A 24,296-nucleotide genomic window follows, 5' to 3' on the forward strand; every position below is an offset into this window, starting at 1 on the left:
AAAATTAAACTTAAGACCGGGATGCATAGAAATAGCGCACATAGAACAGATCTATCTTGCTTTCAATGAGAATGACATATCTATGAATTTGGTCGGGTTGCCCAGAAAATGTACTTATTGCAGCTTTAAATTGACGGTTAAGGGGGATAAGTTGTCGGTTCACTGGATTCGCATCCAGAAAACACCTGATTTGCATCCTAAATGGCACCCTATTCTCGATATAATATACTACTTCCCATAGGGCTCTGGTCAAAAGTAGTGCACTAAGAGTAGTGCACTAAAAGTAGTGCACTATGTAGGAAATAGGGTTCCTTTAGGGACGTAGGCATACTTGACCTTACCTGAAGATTTGTATTGTTGATTACCATAGCAGGTCTTGTCTACACTGACAATACCAAACATTAGGAACACCTTCCTAATATGGAGTTGCCCTCCCCCTTTTGCCCTCAGAACAGCCTCAATTCGTCAGAGCATGGAATCTACAAGGTATCAAAAGCGTTCCACAGGGATGCTGGCCCATGTTGGCTAGATGTTGTTTGACTGGTGGACCATTCTTGATACACACGGGAAACTGTTGAGTGTGAAAAACCCAGCAGCGTTGCAGTTCTTGACACAAACCGGTGCGCCTGGCACCTACTACCATACCCCGTTCCAAGGCACTTAAATATTTTGTCTTGCCCATTCACCTTCTGAATAGCACACATACACAATCCATGTCTCAATTGTCTCAAGGCTTAAAAATCCTTCTTTAACCTGTCTCCTCCCCTTCATCTACACTGATTGAAGTGGGTTTAACAAGTGACATAAATAAGGGATCATAGCTTTCACCTGGATTCACCTGGTCAGTCTATGTTTTGTACAGTCAGTGTATATCATAACTGATTAAAGAAAACAAAATATCTGTAGTAATTTACATAGAACTGTTATGTAATGAACTATACAGTGAAGCACATGGACTGTATATAGAAGACTAAACAGGCATTGCTGATAACTAGTGTGTGTGTGTGTGTGTGTGTGTGTGTGTGTGTGTGTGTGTGTGTGTGTGTGTGTGTGTGTGTGTGTGTGTGTGTGCGCGCGCGTGTGCCCACCTGTCCCCCTACTACCTACCTACCTGCCTTTGAACGTGTGCATACATTTGTCTTTGTGACATCCTTCCAGGTAGCGTTGGGGCCTATATTCCTGGGGGACGTCCCCTCCCATAGGGACCAGCCTGCCAGCACCAGGGAGGTGACGGGTTTTGTAGGCTGTATTAGGGAGCTGCAGGTCAACAATAAGGACATCTACATAGCAGGAGAGGCACTGGGAGGGAGGAACATCCACAACTGTGACACACCTGTCTGTCAGCACCTGCCCTGCCGCAATGGAGGCACCTGTGTCAGGTAGGATATGACCATGTGGATATTTCAGTAGTCTTTTAAACAATATTAATGTTTTGAAATACTGTCTTTGAGAGCTAAAAGTAAAATACTGAATTATCCAGCTCTATTTAATGTCACCTAATGGTCTTAAAAAACATAAATCTTCCTACATTGATTAGTAGTAATGGACTCTTAATGAAGGTCCAGGTACATCAAGGCTAATGGCAATGTGAGAGGCTAGAGGGCCGGCCATATCGCAGTGTATTGATTCATACCATTCATACTATCAGCCATATTTCAGTCCACTATCTTAACAGTCATAGCATTCATACTATCAGCCATGTTTCAGTCCACTATCTTATTTTATTTCACCTTTATTTAACCAGGTAAGCTAGTTGAGAACAAGTTCTCATTTGCAACTGCGACCTGGCCAAGATAAAGCAAAGCAGTGCGACAGAAACAACAACACAGAGTTATATGGAATAAACCAGCGTACAGTCAACACAATAGAAAAAAAGGAAAGTCTATATACAGTGTGTGCAAATGGCATAAGGAGGTATGGCAATAAATAGGCCATAGTAGCGAAGTAATTACGATTTAGCAGATTAACACTGGAGTGATAAATGAGCAGATGATGGTGTGTAAGTAGTGATACTGGTGTGCAAAAGAGCAGCAAAGTAAATAAAAACAATATGGGGATGAGGTAGGTAGATTGGGTGGGCTATTTACAGATAGACTATGTACAGCTGCAGCGATCGGTTAGCTGCTTAGATAGCTGATGTTTAAAGTTAGTGAGGGAAATGTAAGTCTCCAGCTTCAGCGATTTTTGCAATTCGTTCCAGTTACTGGCAGCAGAGAACTGGAAGGAAAGGCGGCCAAAGGAGGTGTTGGCTTTGGGGATGACCAGTGAGATATACCTGCTGGAGCGCGTGCTACGGGTGGGTGCTGCTATGGTGATCAGTGAGCTGAGATAAGGCGGAGCTTTACCTAGCATAGACTTGTAGATGACCTGGAGCCAGTGGGTTTGGTGACGAATATGTAGCGAGGGCCAGCCGACTAGCACATACAGGTCGCAGTGGTGGGTGGTATAAGGGGCTTTGGTGACAAAACGGATGGCACTGTGATAGACTACATCAAGTTTTCTGAGTAGAGTATTGGAAGCTATTTTGTAGATGACATCGCCGAAGTCGAGGATTGGTAGGATAGTCAGTTTTACTAGGGTAAGTTTGGCGGTGTGAGTGAAGGAGGCTTTGTTGCGAAATAGAAAGCCAATTCTAGATTTGATTTTGGATTGGAGATGTTTGATATGAGTCTGGAAGGAGAGTTTACAGTCTAGCCAGACACCTAGGTATTTGTAGTTGTCCACGTATTCTAGGTCAAACAGTCATACCATTAATATTATCAGCCATGTTTCAGTCCACTATCTTAAGAGTCTTTGACCAGGATCCTAGCCTGGTAATTCAGTAAATAGCTAAGGTTACATTGAGTCTCTACCCTCTACTCGCGGACAACGTTAATCCATTTTTAAAATATATTTCTGCTAATTGTACACTTGACACAAATGAACAAATCAGGTTAATAATATTTTGTGGTCAGATCATCAAGGCTGCTGTACGCAAAGCTCTACCGTCAATCAGCGTTGTTAATTATGACTTTGAATTATTTTCCATCACGGTGCCAAACCCTCTTGAACCCCATAGCTGGTGTAGGGTTATAGAGAGTTCACAGAGCAATCTTCATTCAGTCAATTGACCCGGGTGGCTCTGGCATAATACCAGATGGTTAAAGTATTGGCTGTGGGCATAATGGCTGGTGATTTGATTGATTCCTGTCTTAATGTCATCGTTCTGTCTTCTACAGCCTGTCTACATTTGCATATTACTGAGATCTATTGATAGAATTGAGTTTTTTGTCATAAATGTCTACTGCTCAGTGTCTTTGAGATTCTACTTGTAATACAAAGCGCTATATATAACATACATATATATAAATATATATTCTTATAGAATTTGAAAACATACAATCTACCTGCAGTGAATTATTATTATTAAGACTGAACATTGCACATTGTCTGTAGTTTATAAGAGAAACAACTCAAGGTCCTAGGAATAATCATTAGGCCCAATTCTCAATGAGGAAGAAACAAAGACTATGTATACGTCCCAAATGGCACCCTATTCCCTACAAATGGCACCCTATATCCTACAAATGGCACCCTATACCCTACAAATGGCACCCTATACCCTATAAATGGCACCCTATTCCCTACAAATGGTACCCTATTCCCTACAAATGGCACCCTATTCCCTACAAATGGCACCCTATGCCCATAGGTCTTTGGTCCAAAGTAGTGCACTATAAAGGGAAAAGGGTACCATTTGGAACTCAGACCTATAATCAGATAATGCTGCAGCCTATAGTGATGATGTACAACGTTCCCCTAAGGATACTTGAGGAAAAAAATGACTCATTAAAGAGTTGGTTGCAGAGACGTCTTTGAATTCTGGAGGACATATACTTTCAAAAGAATTGGAGGAGTTGAATTATAGATAAATTGGCTTCTGTTTTAATAAGTTACTGTATGGGTATGTTCATTCTGTTTGTTGTGTTTTGTAATGTCCTATATTCAAGGCATCCACACAAAAGATAAGGGACTTCGAATACATCCTTGAGGAACCTTATTGTAAAGTGTTACCTTCTTTAATAAAGCATCAGAAGAAGTCTTGTTAAAACTCTGCTTTGCTGGTGACTGGCTGGCTGCCTGACTGGCTGGCTGGCTGTTGCCTGGCTGGCTGTTGGCTGGCTGGTGGGTGGCTGGTGCCTGACTGGCTGGCTGGCTGTTGCCTGGCTGGCTGGTGGCTGGCTGGTGCCTGACTGGCTGGCTGGCTGTTGCCTGGCTGGCTGGTGGCTGGCTGGTGCCTGACTGGCTGGCTGTTGCCTGGCTGGCTGGTGGCTGGCTGGTGGCTGGCTGGTGCCTGACTGGCTGGCTGGCTGTTGCCTGGCCGGCTGGTGGCTGGCTGGTGCCTGACTGGCTGGCTGGCTGGGGTGGAATGGCTACCAGATGTAGGGAAGGTGTGGATAGATAAGGGGATGTGGTAGGGTTGACACACACTTTAGTTCTTAATGGCTGTAATCAGAGGCTTGATTACATTAAATATGGGTGGTAACAAAAGGGTTTTCCCATTTTTACCTTCACGCAATCATTTGATTACAAAGTGTGTTTATGTTTAGTGATTGTTGTGAATATGTAAATCACATACACACATATCATATTATCTGTGTGTGAACATATGCACGTACACAAACACACCGTTCCATACACACAAACACACCGTTCCATACACACAAACACACCGTTCCATACACACAAACACACCGTTCCACACACACAAACACATCTTTACACACACACAAACACATCGTTCCACACACTTAAACACACTGTTCCACACACAGAAATACATCGTTCCACACACACAAACACATCTTTACACACACACCGTTCCACACACAGAAATACATCGTTCCACACACACAAACACCCTGTTTCACACACACAAACACACCGTTCCACACATAAAGGACTTCTTGTAGTCTCCTCTACCATTGAAGGACAAGAACGTTACAGGAACCTCACAAACAAACACACTGCTATTCATTATTAAAGGCTCCATATTTAATCTTTTGAGTAGCAAATTAACTACTGAATAATGGATTGGCCTGCACATGATATCTCTGTCAGATCAGCTCTCAGTAATCAAGTTGTGTGGTGCCCAATGTCATAAACTGAGTATACCAAACATTAAAAACACCTTCCTAATATTGAGTTGCACCCCCCTACAGGGATGCTGACCCTTGTTGACTCTGATGCTTCCCACAGTTGTATCAAGTTGGCTGGATGTCCTTTGGGTGGTGAACCATTCTTGATACAAACAGGAAACTGTTGAGCGTAAAAAAAAACAGTAGCATTGCAGTTCTTGACACACACCGGTGCGCCTGGCACCTACTATAATACCCCGTTCAAAGGCACTTAAATCTTTAGTCTTGCCCATTCCCCCTCTGAATGGCACACATACACAATCCATGTCTCAGTTGTCTCAAGGCTTCAAAATAAGTGCAAGTTGTTTTAAATGCAGCTATTGATGGGATTTAGCTTTGTCGTCTATTGCCTTAGTCAGTTTGGCTTGATCACCTACTTATTGCAAACACTTTTGAGATAAAATTTACAAAGACAAAAAATATCCGCCCAAAGGTTTTACTTTGAATTCAGAATGATCAAACTGGGTTAAAATGTTCTCCATATTTCACAGTGTTCTCCAACACACACACATTTGACAAGTAAAAATAATAAGCTGTCAGTACCACGGGTGATTTTATAAAACATGTAAAATAACCCTGTTGAAACAAACCCTGCTGAATAATTTCAGGGAAATGTAAAGCAGGGGCGGACGGTTATAGCTAGTCATCTAGCACAGTGATGGTTCCCGCTTCGGATTCTGCAGCTTTGACTCGCTGAAACTGCTACAGGGAAACTTTAGCTGTTTAGTTGGCCGTGGTCACCGTAACAGTGGTAACTTTACGTTTTGGCTGGGCATTGAGTCAAAAAGATTAAGAACGCGTCTGTATGTAGTACTGCCCAGCTAAAGCTCCATTATGTTTATCGCTGGCCCTGCAGTGGTTGAATAAGACGCCAATATACACAACGTCATTCTGAACTCTAACCACATACTGTAAATGTAATGCCTTCCAGACAATCATGTATTGTAAGATGGAGTTCAAGTACATACTATTCAGCGCCATGCAGCACATAAACAATCTAAAGTTCATGCTGAAAGTAGTGCATGAAAACCACACAACACACATAACAGATATTAACAACATCCTATAGGAAAATACACAACATCCTATAGGAAAATACACAACATCCTATTGGAAAATACACAACATCCTATTGGAAAATACACAACATCCTATTGGAAAATACACAACATCCTATAGGAAAATACACAACATCATATAGGAAAATACACAACATCCTATTGGAAAATACACAACATCCTATAGAAAATACACAACATCCTATTGGAAAATACACAACATTCTATTGGAAAATACACAACATCCTATTGGAAAATACACAACATCCTATAGGAAAATACACAACATCCTATAGGAAAATACACAAAATCTTATTGGAAAATACACAGCATTCTACTGGAAAATACACATCTTATTGGAAATACAAAACATCCTATTGGAAAATACACAACATCCTATTGGAAAATACACAACATCCTATTGGAAAATACACAACATTCTATTAGAAAATCCACAACATCTTATTGAAAAATACACATCATTCTACTGGAAAATACACAACATCTTATTGGAAATACACAACATCCTATTGGAAAATACACAACATCCTATTGGAAAATGCATAACATCCTATTGGAAAATACACAACATCCTATTGGAAAATACACAACATTCTATTGGAAAATACACAACATCCTATTGGAAAATGCACCACATCCTATTGGAAAATACACAACATCCTATAGGAAAATACACAACATCCAATTGGAAAATACACAACATCCAATTGGAAAATACACAACATCCTATAGGAAAATACACAACATTCAATTAGAAAATCCACAACATCTTATTGGAAAATACACAGCATTCTACTGGAAAATACACAACATCTTATTGGAAATACACAACATTCTATTGGAAAATACACAATATCCTATAGGAAAATACAGAACATTCTATTAGAAAATCCACAACATTCTATTAGAAAATCCACAACATCTTATTGGAAAATACACAGCATTCTACTGGAAAATACACAACATTCTATTGGAAAATGCATAACATCCTATTGGAAAATACACAACATCCTATTGGAAAATACACAACATCCTATTGGAAAATACACAACATCCTATTGGAAAATACACAACATCTTATTGGAAATACACAACATCTTATTGGAAATACACAACATCCTATTGGAAAATACACAACATCCTATTGGAAAATACACCACATCCTATTGGAAAATACACAACATCTTATTGGAAATACACAACATCTTATTGGAAATACACATTACATTACATTACATTTAAGTCATTTAGCAGACGCTCTTATCCAGAGCGACTTACAAAATGGTGCATTCACCTTATGATATCCAGTGGAACAACCACTTTACAATAGTGCATCTAAATCTTTTAAGGGGGGGGGAGGGGGGGTAGAAGGATTACTTTATCCTATCCTAGGTATTCCTTAAAGAGGTGGGGTTTCAGGTGTCTCCGGAAGGTGGTGATTGACTCCGCTGTCCTGGCGTCGTGAGGGAGCTTGTTCCACCATTGGGGTGCCAGAGCAGCGAACAGTTTTGACTGGGCTGAGCGGGAACTGTGCTTCCTCAGAGGTAGGGGGGCCAGCAGGCCAGTGGTGGATGAACGCAGTGCCCTTGTTTGGGTGTAGGGCCTGATCAGAGCCTGAAGGTATGGAGGTGCCGTTCCCTTCACAGCTCCGTAGGCAATCACCATGGTCTTGTAGCGGATGCGAGCTTCAACTGGAAGCCAGTGGAGAGAGCGGAGGAGCGGGGTGACGTGAGAGAACTTGGGAAGGTTGAACACCAGACGGGCTGCGGCGTTCTGGATGAGTTGTAGGGGTTTAATGGCACAGGCAGGGAGCCCAGCCAACAGCGAGTTGCAGTAATCCAGACGGGAGATGACAAGTGCCTGGATTAGGACCTGCGCCGCTTCCTGTGTGAGGCAGGGTCGTACTCTGCGAATGTTGTAGAGCATGAACCTACAGGATCGGGTCACCGCCTTGATGTTAGTGGAGAACGACAGGGTGTTGTCCAGGATCACGCCAAGGTTCTTAGCACTCTGGGAGGAGGACACAAGGGAGTTGTCAACCGTGATGGCGAGATCATGGAACGGGCAGTCCTTCCCCGGGAGGAAGAGCAGCTCCGTCTTGCCGAGGTTCAGCTTGAGCTGGTGATCCGTCATCCACACTGATATGTCTGACAGACATGCAGAGATGCGATTCGCCGCCTGGTTATCAGAAGGGGGAAAGACACAACATCCTATTGGAAAATAGACAACATCCTATTGGAAAATAGACAACATCCTATTGGAAAATACACAACCCCCATATATAGACAGATGGCTTGGGTGAGGTCTACTACATTATCCTGTCTGTCTGTCTACATAATCAATCACCACAATCATTACATTAATGACAAATAACGACCATGGCAGCTTTTCACAGAGTGTATTGGACTACAGTCATCATCTGACATGTCTTTAGATCTGAGCCTTACAACTGCCACTTCATTAGTAGAGGCTGCCTCCCTAATGGGACCCTATTGCACTATACATGTAATAGGGTGCCATTTGTGATGCAGACAGAGTCGAATGTCCTATGTAATAAGGTCATCATGGTATTGGGGTTTGGCAGACATCTGCTTATCTTAGAGAGATACGCTATCTTTGTCTTCTTACAGACATTTTCTATGTAATAGCTGTGTGCTATAACAGTCTCCACCTTTCTGGGAAGGCTTTCCACTAGATGTTGGAACATTGCTGCAGGGACTTGCTTCCATTCAGCCCATTCAGAGCATTAGAGGGGGTGGGCACTGATGTTGGGCAATTAGGCCTGGCTCGCAGTCGGAGTTCCAATTCATCCCAAAGGTGTTTGATGGGGTTGAGGTCAGGGCTCTGTGCAGGCCAGTCAAGTTCTTCCACACCGATCTTGACAACCCATTTCAGTATGGACCTCGCTTTGTGCACGGGGGCATTGTCATGCTGAAACACGAAAGGGCCTTCCCCAAACATTTGCCACAAAGTTGGAAGCACAGAATTGTCTAGAGTGTCATTGTATGCTGTATCATAAAGATTTCACTTAACCCCAGACCATTATTCCTCCTCCACCAAACTTTACAGTTGGCACTATGCATTGGGGCAGGTAGCGTCCGACTGCGTCCGTCCGACTGCCAGATGGTGAAGCGTGATTCATCACTCCAGAGAATGCGTTTCCACTGCTCCAGAGTCCAATGGCGGCAAAGTTTACACCACTCCAGCCGACGCTTGGCATTGTGTGTGGTGATGTTAGACTTGTGTGCGGCTGCTCGGCCATGGAACCCCACTTCATGAAGCTCCCAAACAGTTCTTGTGGTGACGTTGCTTCCAGAGACAGTTTGGAACTCGGTAGTGAGTGTTCCAACCGAAGACAGACCATTTTTACGCGCTAATCATTGTAGCACTCGGCGATCCCGTTCTGTGAGCTTGTGTGGGCTACCACCTCACGGCTCAGCCGTTGTTGTTCCTAGACGTTTCCACTTACAATAACATCACTTATAGTTGACCGAGGCAGCTATATCAGAGCAGAAATTTGACGAACTGACTTGTTGGAAAGGTGGCATCTTATGACGGTGCCACATTGAAAGTCACTGAGCCCTTCGGTAAAGCCATTCTACTGCCAATGTTTGTCTATAGAGATTGCATGGCTTGATTTTATACACCTGTCAGCAACAGGTGTGACTGAAATAGCCAAATCCATAAATTTGAAGGGGTGTCCACTTACTTTTGTATATATAGTGTATTTTGTATACAAATCCAACGTGCCCCTGTTAAAGTAGACTATGTACTGTATATTACACTGAACACGTTTTAACACAGACATAAGTGTTCATCATGTGGCAGTTTTTAGATAACAAGTCAGACATACCATCATGTGGCAGTTTTTAGATAACAGGTCAAACACATTTAGTAGCCAGTGAAGAGAGTGGCGGTCACTTAATCCTGCAGGAGCCACATGAGTGGTTAACACTTAAAGCCTACCACCTGACTGAGCAGTGTGCTAAAGCTCAATCAGAATGGAATTGATGTTTAACGGAGGTCCATAAAGCAGGACACTGACCTTACAGCTGATGATCATGTCATCATTAATTCCTGCTGACCCTAAACACTGTGTATACGTCTGAAATGGCACCCATTTCTCTATATAGTACACTAAGTTTGGTACCATATTCCCTATATAGTGCACTAAGTTTGGCACCATATTCCCTATATAGTGCACTAAGTTTGGCTCCCTATTCCCTATATAGTGCTGTGAGTTTGGCACCCTATTCCCTATATAGTGCAGTGAGTTTAGCACCCTATTCCCTATATAGTGCAGTAAATTTGGCACCCTATTCCCTATATAGTACAGTGAGTTTGGCACCCTATTCCCTATATAGTGCACTAAGTTTGGCACCATATTCCCTATATAGTGCAGTGAGTTTGGCACCCTATTCCCTATATAGTGCAGTGAGTTTGGCACCCTATTCCCTATATAGTGCAGGGAGTTTGGCACCCTATTCCCTATATAGTGCAGGGAGTTTGGCACCATATTCCCTATATAGTGCAGTGAGTTTGGAACCCTATTCCCTATATAGTGCAGGGAGTTTGGCACCCTATTCCCTATATAGTGCACTACATACAGTATTATGTATAATATCTATTTTAGGGTGGTGTTTCAGAAGCTTCCTGTGACATGCCACTCCTGATGGAAATTAAATACAACCAGGTCTTAGATCTACAGTACATATGAGATGAACATGTTACTATGGTAACATTTACTATGTTAAATATTCACCTTTTCATGAAAATAGATTAAAACGTTTAGCAATTTCTTAAAAAGAAAATGTACTGCCTACTATGTCATAATTTAGTTTAATATTGATTGTAACAAGTCATCAGCTGTTATTTAAATAAGTGTGTGAATTACGTCTGTTCACATTGAGAAACATTACTGGGTCATTCATTCCCACGTCCCAAGTGGCTCCTTATTCCCTATATAATGCACTTCCTTTGACCTGAAGCTGGGACGAGACCGTCATGATCACACTGACCACCACATGGAAGGAGATGAAGAAGATCATCAGAGGACCCTCGCTGTTTCAACTTCTCAAGTAGTGACAGAAATAGTGCTCAGAAATAGTGCCAGAAGTAGGGCCACTGTATAGGGGTTAGGATGCTATTAGACTGATAATATTTACCACCGTTAACAGTCAGTGTGACATTTATGCTGAAAACAAGACTTGACTTTACAGTCTATTTCCCTTCCTTCTAAGCAGCGTTCCATACAGTCATTCCAACTGTTCTAAATTCCAGCGACAGAAGGTAAATATTTAATTTCTAGAAGCGAGTTTCTGGAGGAGAAAGTGAAGGAAGATACATCCCGCAGTGCTGGCTGCTCAAGGCCCATTATTAATTTATAGACGTGAAACCCCACCAATGCCTTCTCTATCTGATATTATACCTTTGAAAAGTGTGTGCCTCTTACAGAGGAGCTTATGAAGTGTAAATAATATGACTAGCCTAGCCTCCACTTCCTCTCCAACCCAGAGATAAAGCAACCGCATGAATATGAATTGAGAAAAGGAGAAGGGGATAGGGTAGGAGAGTCATGTGTATACTTTTTGGGCCATATGTTTGCTCAACCACTCCCAATCAATTGGTTTCCTGCCGGTTATTGTGTGCATCCTAAATGGTGCCCTATTCCCTGTATAGAGCACTACTTTTGACCAGGGCTCATAGGGAATAGGGTGCCATTTTGGACACCGGTTATTATCTGCATTCACTGAAAGCACAGATGTGTTTACATTTTTGTAAGGATCAGAAAGAGGCAGAACACACACACACACACACACACACACACACACACACACACACACACACACACACACACACACACACACACACCCCCACACACACACACCCCCCCCCCCACACACACACACACACACACACACACACACACACACACACACACACACACACACACACACACACACACACACACACCTGCTGTTGAATCTGATGTGTTATCTGAATGAAATCTATAACATAACACCTGTCCATCTCCTCAACCAGCCAGTCAATCCATCTAACACAGCAGCTCCTTTCTGCAGACCTCCAGTATGTCATACTGGATGTATTCCATCTGGGACTGATGGAGATATTTTTCATATCTTAGCTCGTCTCTATTGATTCATCACAGAGTTCAATACACTGTTTTCATCCATGAAGATGTTGATTATTTGATAATCTCTCTCTCTCTCTCTCTCTCTCTCTCTCTCTCTCTCTCTCTCTCTCGCTCTCTCTCTCTTCCCTGTACCTAGATAGAAACCACATCACTAGAACTACCAGGGTCCATTTCCCCTTGGTCCTAATGATCTCTCCTCTCTGTGTGTGTCTGTCTCTCTCTCTCTCTCTCTCTCTGTCTCTCTCTCTCTCGCTCTCTCTCTCTCTCTCTCTGTCTTTCTCTCACTCTCTGTCTCTCTCTCTCTTTCTCTCTCTCTCTCTCTCTCTCTCTCTCTCTCTCTCTCTCTCTTTCTCTCTCTTCCCTGTACCTAGATAGAAACCACATCACTAGAACTACCAGGGTCCATTTCCCCTTGGTCCTAATGATCTCTCCTCTCTGTGTGTGTGTCGCTCTCTCTCTCTCTCTCTCTCTCTCTCTCTCTCTCTCTCTCTCTGTCTCTCTCTCTCTCTCTCTCGCTCTCTCTCTCTCTGTCTTTCTCTCACTCTCTGTCTCTGTCTCTCTCTCTTTCTCTCTCTCTCTTTCTCTCTCTCTCTCTCTCTCTCTCTCTCTCTCTCTCTCTCTCTCTCTCTCTCTTCCCTGTACCTAGATAGAAACCACATCACTAGAACTACCAGGGTCCATTTCCCCTTGGTCCTAATGATCTCTCCTCTTTGTGTGTGTCTGTCTCTCTCTCTCCCTGTGTATAGTGATGCAGAGGACTGGTTCTGTGAGTGCCCTCCTCTCTACTCTGGTCGGCTCTGCCAGTTCACAGCCTGTGAGTGGAGCCCCTGTGGTCACGGAGCCACCTGTATCCCCAAGTCCCACCAGGAAGCTCATAATAATGTCTGGAACGGAGCTAATGGAATGGCATCAAACACAAGGAAACCATGTGTTTGATGTATTTTATACCGTTCCACTGATTTCGCTCCAGCCATTACCGCAAGCCCGTCCTCCCCAATTAAGGTGCCACCAACCTCCTGTGAAGCATATAAGACATACAGTGGGACAGGGCCTGCTGTGTAGAGGAAGGTTAGACCCATACATATAGTACTCTAATACCCGTTTCACACTACTGAGCCGTGCCGAGCTGTACTGTACTGGCCTGGTTAGTCATTCACTCATTGACCATTGTTGCTGGACACTTGTTCTTGTTTGAAAGGATGGCGTTTGATATGGCCAGCACGGTAAGGCTCATGTTGGCACAGATGTGTGTAAAGGATACAAAACTTCAGGGCATCAGACCTGGTTTCAAATAGTTTCTGTTTTCTTTCAAATACTTCAAATGAGCCTGATTGACCTGGCGTAGTGCAACAAGACCAAATCAAACACTCAAAGTATGTGAAAGAAAACACATACTAGTTGAACCCAGGTCTGCTCCACAGTCTCGGGGATCGGTTGAGAGGCAACAGTGGAGAGATGAAAGATAGTGAAGAACAGCAAGGAAGTAAAAGGGAGAAGTTAATGAAATGGAAATCCTGCTGGGGGAAAAAAGCTTGTGTCTTCCTTTGCGAATGGATTTTCACATTAGGGTGATAATAATCAATAGCTTTACAAAGTGTATCTATCTACTCTGCTGGATGTTCCAGAGAGGCGGTGGAGCTCTGATAAGTTCTTAAAAGGATATTTTCTAAGTAGCTGGCTGGTTTAGTGCTTTGGTTTTCCAAGCAGTCACCTTCAATAAGGGTTAACCTACAGTCAAGGTATGCGTCCCAAATGGGACCCTATATAGTGCCCTACATTTTTATCCAGAGCAACTTATAGGAGCAACTAGGGTTAAGTGCCTTGCCCAAGGGACAGATTTTTCACCTAGTCAGCTCAGGGATTCGAGCCAGCAACCTTTCAGCTACTGGCCCAACCTCTTAACCGCTAGGCTACCTGCCACCCTACTTGGGCTTTGGTCATAAGTAGTGCACTATAAAGGGAAAAGGAGTGCACTATAAAGGGAAAAGGAGTGCACTATAAAGGGAAAAGGAGTGCACTATAAAAGGGAATTTCGGGTGCAGTCACGGACTATGAATCCAGTAATGTGTCCAGTTAAGATGAACACAAATACAGTATGGCACTATGCTACACTTAGAAAAGATGGGTTCCTAAACGGTTCTTCAGCTGTTCCCATAAGAAAACCTTTTTTGGTTTCAGGTAGAACCCTATTTGGCTCTAGGTAGAACCCTTTTGGGTTCCATGTAGAACCCTCTGTGGAAAGGTTTCTATATGAAACCCAAAAGGGCTCTACCTGGAACCAATCTCTGTAGCTTAAAGACCTGACAACACTGTCCAATCTTTGTAGTTTAAAGACCTGGCAACACTGTTCAATCTCTGTAGTTAAAGACCTGGCAACACTGTCCAATCTCTGTAGTTTAAAGACCTGGAAACACTGTCCAATCTCTGTAGTTTAAAAACCTGGCAACACTGTGTCCAATCTCTGTAGCTTAAAGACCTGGCAACACTGTCCAATCTCTGCAGTTTAAAAACCTGGCAACACTGTGTCCAATCTCTGTAGCTTAAAGACCTGGCAACACTGTCCAATCTCTGTAGTTTAAAGACCTGGCAACACTGTCCAATCTCTGTAGTTTAAAGACCTGGCAACACTGTGTCCAATCTCTGTAGTTTACAGACCTGGCAACACGGTCCAATCTCTGTAGTTTACAGACCTGGCAACACTGTGTCCAATCTCTGTAGTTTACAGACCTGGCAACACTGTCCAATCTCTGTAGTTTACAGACCTGGCAACACTGTGTCCAATCTCTGTAGTTTACAGACCTGGCAACACTGTCCAATCTCTGTAGTTTAAAGACCTGGCAACACCGTGTCCAATCTCTGTAGTTTAAATACCTTGCAACACTGTGTCCAATCTCTGTAGTTTAAAAACCTGGCAACACTGTCCAATCTCTGTAGTTTAAAAACCTGGCAACACTGTGTCCAATCTCTGTAGCTTAAAGACCTGGCAACACTGTCCAATCTCTGCAGTTTAAAAACCTGGCAACACTGTGTCCAATCTCTGTAGCTTAAAGACCTGGCAACACTGTCCAATCTCTGTAGTTTAAAGACCTGGCAACACTGTCCAATCTCTGTAGTTTAAAGACCTGGCAACACTGTGTCCAATCTCTGTAGTTTACAGACCTGGCAACACTGTCCAATCTCTGTAGTTTACAGACCTGGCAACACTGTGTCCAATCTCTGTAGTTTACAGACCTGGCAACACTGTCCAATCTCTGTAGTTTAAAGACCTGGCAACACCGTGTCCAATCTCTGTAGTTTAAATACCTTGCAACACTGTGTCCAATCTCTGTAGTTTAAAAACCTGGCAACACTGTCCAATCTCTGTAGTTTAAAAACCTGGCAACACTGTGTCCAATCTCTGTAGCTTAAAGACCTGGCAACACTGTCCAATCTCTGCAGTTTAAAAACCTGGCAACACTGTGTCCAATCTCTGTAGCTTAAAGACCTGGCAACACTGTCCAATCTCTGTAGTTTAAAGACCTGGCAACACTGTCCAATCTCTGTAGTTTAAAGACCTGGCAACACTGTGTCCAATCTCTGTAGTTTACAGACCTGGCAACACTGTCCAATCTCTGTAGTTTACAGACCTGGCAACACTGTGTCCAATCTCTGTAGTTTACAGACCTGGCAACACTGTCCAATCTCTGTAGTTTAAAGACCTGGCAACACCGTGTCCAATCTCTGTAGTTTAAATACCTTGCAACACTGTGTCCAATCTCTGTAGTTTAAAAACCTGGCAACACTGTCCAATCTCTGTAGTTTACAGACTTGGCAACACTGTGTCCAATCTCTGTAGTTTAAAGACCTGGCAACAATGTGTCCAATCTCTGTAGTTTAAATACCTGGCAACACTGTCCAATCTCTGTAGTTTACAGACCTGGCAACACTGTCCAATCTCGGTAGTTTAAATACCTGGCAACACTGTGTCCAATCTCTGTAGTTTAAATACCTGACAACACTGTCCAATCTCTGTAGTTTATAGACTTGGCAACACTGTCCAATATCTGTAGTTTACAGACTTGGCAACACTGTCCAATATCTGTAGTTTACAGACCTGGCAACACTGTCCAATCTCTGTAGTTTAAAGACCTGGCAACACTGTCCAATCTCTGTAGTTTACAGACTTGGCAACACTGTGTCCAATCTTTGTAGTTTAAATGAGACTGAAGGAAGAAAATGAAGGAAATAATGTGGAGAATTCATTTTCCAAGAGCTAAGTCTAACTTGGGTTGTCCCTGCCATCACTGGCTGAACCTCTGGGTCAAATATAATGAACTGTAAAGTAAAAAATAAGTTAGCCTTCTCCGAGCCAGAACAGACCATAGGGCAGGATCCTTTTTCTGTAGTGTGAGGCAGCCTGATGTACAAGTACACCCATTGGACAAGGCGCTGGTATAACAAACAGTAGTAGGAAATCATGTTCTGTTCCTCCAGTGTTAGAACCTTAATGTCCGCTGCCTTACTGTCATTTATCTACGGCAAAATGGTCATGTTAATCAAACTAACATCCAACTATATGCAAACATTCCATTGTCATGAATATTGTGAAAATAGGGGAAAACAAAATGTTCTTATTCTGCTCTAATCTAATGAGGAAGCAGCTTGGTGGAGAGAGCCCTAATCTAATGAGGAGGCAGCTTGGTGGAGAGAGCTCTAATCTAATGAGGAGGCAGCTTGGTGGAGAGAGCTCTAATCTAATGAGGAGGCAGCTTGGTGGAGAGAGCTCTAATCTAATGAGGAGGCAGATTGGTGGAGAGAGCTCTAATCTAATGAGGAGGCAGCTTGGTGGAGAGAGCTCTAATCTAATGAGGATGTAGCTTGGTGGAGAGAGCTCTAATCTAATGAGGAGGTAGCTTGGTGGAGAGAGCCCTAATCTAATGAGGAGGCAGCTTGGTGGAGAGAGCCCTAATCTAATGAGGAGGCAGCTTGGTGGAGAGAGCCCTAATCTAATGAGGAGGCAGCTTGGTGGAGAGAGCTCTAATCTAATGAGGAGGTAGTTTGGTGGAGAGAGCCCTAATCTAATGAGGAGGCAGCTTGGTGGAGAGAGCCCTAATCTAATGAGGAGGTAGCTAGGTGGAGAGAGGCCTCATCTAATGAGGAGGTAGCTTGGTGGAGAGAGGCCTAATCTAATGAGGAGACAGTTTGGTGGAGAGAGCCCTAATCTAATGAGGAGGCAGCTTGGTGGAGAGAGGCCTAATCTAATGAGAAGACAGTTTGGTGGAGAGAGCCCTAATCTAATGAGGAGGCAGCTTGGTGGAGAGAGCCCTAATCTAATGAGGAGGTAGCTAGGTGGAGAGAGGCCTCATCTAATGAGGAGGTAGCTTGGTGGAGAGAGGCCTCATCTAATGAGGAGGTAGCTTGGTGGAGAGAGGCCTAATCTAATGAGGAGACAGTTTGGTGGAGAGAGCCCTCAATTTATGAGGAAGCAGTTTGGTGGAGAGAGCCCTAATCACACTCTTTATCTCTGACACACACACACACACACACACACAGACACAGACAGACAGACAGACAGACAGACAGACAGACAGACAGACAGACAGACAGACAGACAGACAGACAGACAGACAGACAGACAGACAGACAGACAGACAGACAGACAGACAGACAGACAGACAGACAGTCTGAGCTGAGTGCCCTGATGTCAAATAGAGTCCTCTAATCATAGTGTGTCACATTGAGAGTGGCTGACATTTGAATTTAAATCCTGACACCATCAGATAACATCACAGTCAATATATAGGGGCCCTGGTTTAAAGTAGACCACTAAATAGGGAGTAAGGTTCCATTTGAGACGTAGTCAGCATTTTCCTCGTGTTTCGTTTGGACGTGCAGCTACTTACTCTAATGGTTACGCTAACTCTTTACATACATGTTGCTATAGATACAGAGTGGGTAGGAAGGTATGTCAACATACATATTTTGACATTTTCAGAAAACAAGAATGAAGGATTTTCAGTTCAGAAAGATCATTTTGAGAAAGTATGTTTTTTGTGTGTTTACTGTATTTGCTATTACAGTACTGTACTGTTCAGTCTGTTTGTTCACTCTGTGGAATATTGAAGGGTTTGTGGAGTTCAAGGTTAGCTACAGAGAGAAGGGAAAACCGTAGGAAACAATATGGATGTGTGGTGGATGCTGTTAAGCCCAATACCCTTTAGAAAAACATAAACAATATGGATTTTCTACAATAAGTGTACAAAACATTAAGAATACCTTCCTAATATTGAGTTGCACCCACTCCTTTTGCCCTCAGAACAGCCTCAATTCGTTGGGGCATAGACTCTACAAGGTGTCTAAAGTGTTCCACAGGGATGCTGGTCCATGTTGGCTCCAATGCTTCCCACAGCTGTGTCAAGTTGACTGGATGTCCTTTGGGTGGTGGGCCATTCGGGAAACTGTGTGAAAAACACAGCAGCGTTGCAGTTCTTTACATAAACCAGTGCGCCTGGCACCTATACCCCGTTCAAAGGCACTTGTTGTCTTGCCCATTCACCCTTCTGTAACCTGTCTCCTCCACTTCATCTACACTTATTGAAGTGGATTTAAGAAGTGACATCAATAAGGGATCATAGCTTTCACCTGGATTCACCTGGTCAGTCTATGTCATGGAAAGAGTCGGTGTTCTTAATGGTTTGTCCACTCAGTGTCTTTTTCTCTTGGAAATATGGGTTTTATTTTCCCCAGCTTGTATCATCACCTCCTGGGTGATAGAACGTCCTTTATGCCCTCACCACTACCTGGGTGATAGAACGTCCTTTATGCCCTCACCACTACCTGGGTGATAGAACGTCCTTTATGCCCTCACCACTACCTGGGTGATAGAACGTCCTTTATGCCCTCACCACTACCTGGGTGATAGAACTTCCTTTATGCCCTCACCACTACCTGGGTGATAGAACATCCTTTATGCCCTCACCACTACCTGGGTGATAGAACATCCTTTATGCCCTCACCACCACCTGGGTGATAGAACGTTCTTTATGCCCTCACCACTACCTGGGTGATAGAATGTCCTTTATGGCCTCACCACTACCTGGGTGATAGAACATCCTTTATGCCCTCACCACCACCTGGGTGATAGAACGTCCTTTATGCCCTCACCACCACCTGGGTGATAGAACATCCTTTATGCCCTCACCACTACCTGGGTGATAGAACATCCTTTATGCCCTCACCACCACCTGGGTGATAGAACATCCTTTATGCCCTCACCACTACCTGGGTGATAGAACATCCTTTATGCCCTCACCACCACCTGGGTGATAGAACATCCTTTATGCCCTCACCACTACCTGGGTGATAGAACATCCTTTATGCCCTCACCACTACCTGGGTGATAGAACATCCTTTATGCCCTCACCACTACCTGGGTGATAGAACATCCTTCATGTCCTCACCACTACCTGGGTGATAGAACATCCTTTATGCCCTCAATGGCCATTGTCATGTCTTGTCATTCAATAGCAACACAGTGCAAACTGATCTGGGACCTGGCGATCATATTTATAACAGCAGAGATAATACTAAACTTCCTGTCTTACAGCTCAAACTTATCTGGGACCTGGCGATCATATTTATAACAGCAGAGATAATACTAAACTTCCTGTCTTACAGCTCAAACTTATCTGGGATGGCGATCATATTTATAACAGCAGAGATAATAGTAAACTTCCTGTCTTACAGCTCAAACTTATCTGGGACCTGTCTATCACATATATAACAGCAGAGATAATACTAAACTTCCTGTCTTACAGCTCAAACTGATCTGGGGCCTGGCTATTACATTTATAACAGCAGAGATAATACTAAACTTCTGGTCTTACAGCTCAAACTGATCTGGGACCTGGCTATCACATATATAACAGCAGAGATAATACTTAACCTCCTCTCTTACTTATTCTCTTCATGATGCTGTGCTGTATCTCATTTCTGGAAGGATTTAGATTGCAGTGTTATTTTTTGGCTTGTAGGAAATATTTTCCCACAGTTGTGGGTGGATTCAATAGGCTACACACAGTTCAAATAAATCTGCAGGCCTCAATCTCAAATGAATGGGAATGATTATTCATTTATTTTATTTTCATTTGGGAATCTGACCTCTACATTTACTTGAAATAGGCATCTGTTTTCTCTGCCTAGAAGCAATGTTGTGTATTTTCCCCATTGCAAGCTTTGATTGAATGGCAGCCAGCCATGTCAGCCAAGGTCTTATAATGTGTTAGACATTCATTCCCATGGGGAGAGGAGAACACAATATACACTTCTACTGTACTTGGTGGATGTTGTAGTTCATGTTGTAGCTCACAGAGCTTCCTGTATGTGGTCTATTGTAGTGTATAATAATACAATACTCCTAGCTACAGGAGTTAGGACTAGACTACATGAGGTGAACTCAGAACTCAGAATAACAACAGCAGGCTTTATGGTGTCTATTGATTTGTGTTGTTCAAACCGTCAGTTTACAACGAATATAATAACACAAGCTACTCCCAATAAGTCAGCCTTAAGGCTTCCTGTATCAGTATAGATTGGGTGGGAGCAGGGGAAGGGTCGCTAGGTTATATTTTTAATGGTTGTGGCTGCATCCCAAATGGCACCCTATTTCTTACATAATGCACTTCCTGATGGATCTGGTCAAAAGTAGTGCACTATTTAGGGAATAGAGTGCCATTTTGGATGTAGCACCACCATGTTCAGTTCATACTGACGGAGTGTGAGGAAAGATGTGGAATGCTTGAGGCCACCTAGAGAGAAGAGACCAATCACTACTCTCAGTGCTATCACACAGATGTAACCTAACATAGCAGGCGCAAAAAGAGTTCCCACATCCGGTTTCAGAAGAAAAATAAGCTACTGTAGGTTGAATTAGCTGTATTTCTGAAAAACGGATGCATCCGGTTGCTGTAACACCCCGCTTAGGGTACACAGGATGTCAGGGAATACACATAGAACACCAAAGATCTTCCACAACCGCTGAACCTGTCAATAGGAGGTTATGCCTGGGCTCTACCTACCATTGTTGAACCTGTCGATAGGGGGTCACGCCTGGGCTCCACCTACCGTTGTTGAACCTGTCGATTGGAGGTCACGCCTGGGCTCCACCTACCGTTGTTGAACCTGTCGATTGGGGGTCACGCCTGGGCTCCACCTACCGTTGTTGAACCTGTCGATTGGGGGTCACGCCTGGGCTCCACCTACCATTGTTGAACCTGTTGATTGGGGGTCACGCCTGGGCTCCACCTACCATTGTTGAACCTGTCGATTGGGGTCACGCCTGGGCTCCACCTACCGTACAACCTTTTGTGCTTGTTTATGATATTTGATGGAGGATGGGATTTGTACCCTGTGGATACCTCACTATCCTTTGTCAAATGTAGTGTATAGTGCCCTGATCCCCAAGACTATTCTGTACTAGAAATAGCAATGTATATGACCCTTGACAAGAAGCTCAACAGGAATTCATGCTCATATCAGCTCTCCCTGCAAATAACCACAAAGAGGGGGAGGGGGAGGGGGAGGGGGAGGAGGAACAGGAAGAGAGGGAAGCTGCATTGCACTCAGAGAGCAGAGGTAAAAAACACGCTGCATGCCACTGAGGGAGCATCCACAGACAATCAGTTCAAACTGACTATAGAAACTCAGATTGAGCTGTTGCTATAAAGCCGTGAAACAGCCATTCAATAAACACTGTGGAAATACAAAACCAATATAGAAACCAAATACAAACCAGACTTAACAATAACAGCAGAATTTTATCCCTACATAACAGGCATCAATAATTCACTAGCCAAACAGAGGAGCACCGACCAGTCACAGAGGGGAGCTCTGTAAAGGACGTCACGCTGCTTGATTAGCGATTACAGCTTCCTCCTGAAGCGTCTTACCAGTTGGCGCCAAGTGAAAAAGCTAACTATTCACTGACATAAGTGGAGACACCTCAGACTGAGGAATACGTTTCACAAATCCCCATGTTAAAACAACTGTAGTGCAGAATAAAGGGAATAGACTACCATTTGGGACACAGACATTGTATGTAGACATGGAGGGCTAGAAGGGCTGAGGGGAAGGAAAGAGACAAAGAAAGAGAGAAGGAAATCATGAGAAAGAAAGAGAGAATATGCAACTTACAATATATTTGCTAAGATGTAGAGCCTAATGTTGTGTGCACGACCAGGGTCTGATTGGTGTGCTGAGATGTGTCACAGATGTTTAATTGATTCTGGGGAGGGATGGGGGAGGGGGAGAGAGAGAGGAGGGAGAGAGGATATTCTCATTAAGTCCCTCCCTGGTGTAAAATCCAGTGAATCAGTGGTCAGTGCTAAAATGGAAAGAGAACAAGGGAGAAAGAGGCAGGCAGGCAGCATTATTGAATCAACTATGCGTTTAGAACTAGTAAGCTGTTGATTGTAATTGATAATCACTGGGATTAGTTATTGTCCCCCTAGCTACCAGCAGTGAACATTATGTAGGGTATTTGAAATGTTGCTCGCCTGCCAAGAACCTTTGTTAGCAGCGACTAATGAAAAGAAAATGGGGATGGGGAAAAGGCAGTATTCTAAAACAGGCCATCATCCTTATATCATTGTGAGGTGGTGGTACGGCATGGTGTCTGTGGTACGGCATGGTGTCTGTGGTACGGCATGGTGAATCAACAGTGCCGTCTCGTGGCAGCTGCTAGTACTGCTGATTCTGATGACGTGTGGGAAACGAAATAATCAAAGACATTTATGGAATAGTGATGTTAAGATTGATGTAGTAAGAGCTGTATATAGAGATATGGTGATATAGAGATACATTGGTTCTGGGTGTAACACACAGTTCGGTGTGTAATATTACAGCTACTGTACACTTCTATTTCATCCAGGTCTATAGTGTTTCATGTCCATAGGACTAAGATATGTAGGCTACTGTCAGTTATCCTCACTTGGGCTTCTAGTTTATTCTATTCTATACTGTCAATTATCCTCACTGGGGCTTCTAGTCTATTCTATTCTATACTGTCAGTTATCCTCACTGGGGCTTCTAGTCTATTCTATACTATACTGTCAGTTATCCTCACTGGGGCTTCTAGTCTATTCTATACTGTCAGTTATCCTCACTGGGGCTTCTAGTCTATTCTATTCTATACTGTCAGTTATCCTCACTGGGGCTTCTAGTCTATTCTATACTGTCAATTATCCTCACTTGGGCTTCTAGTCTATTCTATACTGTCAATTATCCTCACTGGGGCTTCTAGTCTATTCTATTCTATACTGTCAGTTATCCTCACTGGGGCTTCTAGTCTATTCTATTCTATACTGTCAGTTATCCTCACTGGGGCTTCTAGTCTATTCTATACTATACTGTCAGTTATCCTCACTGGGGCTTCTAGTCTATTCTATACTGTCAGTTATCCTCACTGGGGCTTCTAGTCTATTCTATTCTATACTGTCAATTATCCTCACTGGGGCTTCTAGTCTATTCTATACTGTCAATTATCCTCACTGGGGCTTCTAGTCTATTCTATTCTATACTGTCAGTTATCCTCACTGGGGCTTCTAGTCTATTCTATTCTATACTGTCAGTTATCCTCACTGGGGCTTCTAGTCTATTCTATTCTATACTGTCAGTTATCCTCACTGGGGCTTCTAGTTTATTCTATTCTATACTGTCAGTTATCTTCACTGGGGCTTCTAGTCTTTTCTATTCTATGCTGTCAGTTATCCTTACTGGAGTTTCCTAATCTATTCTATTGTATACTGTCAGTTATCCTCACTAGGGTTTCCTAGTCTATTCTAGTCTATTCTATTCTTCTACCTTGTGCCATTATGTTGGTGAGCAATTGTAATGTTGTTGCATTTCTGC

The 24,296-nt window shown here is 43.2% G+C and overlaps 1 protein-coding gene across 1 annotated transcript in view; it reads left to right on the forward strand.

Moving 5' to 3' along the window:
- eys (EGF-like photoreceptor maintenance factor) overlaps positions 1 to 24,296 on the forward strand; it is a gene marked incomplete at its 5' end in the record, with an annotated part of 444,052 nt that overhangs the window by 377,969 nt on the left and 41,787 nt on the right. Inside the window, 2 exon segments of the mRNA XM_082972800.1 lie at positions 1,159 to 1,379; positions 13,157 to 13,328. Of these exon segments, the coding sequence (XP_082828926.1) occupies positions 1,159 to 1,379; positions 13,157 to 13,328 (393 nt within the window).

This window comes from Salmo salar, chromosome 01, assembly GCF_965601325.2.
Source record: "Salmo salar chromosome 01, fSalSal1, whole genome shotgun sequence".
Lineage (NCBI taxonomy): Eukaryota > Metazoa > Chordata > Actinopteri > Salmoniformes > Salmonidae > Salmo > Salmo salar.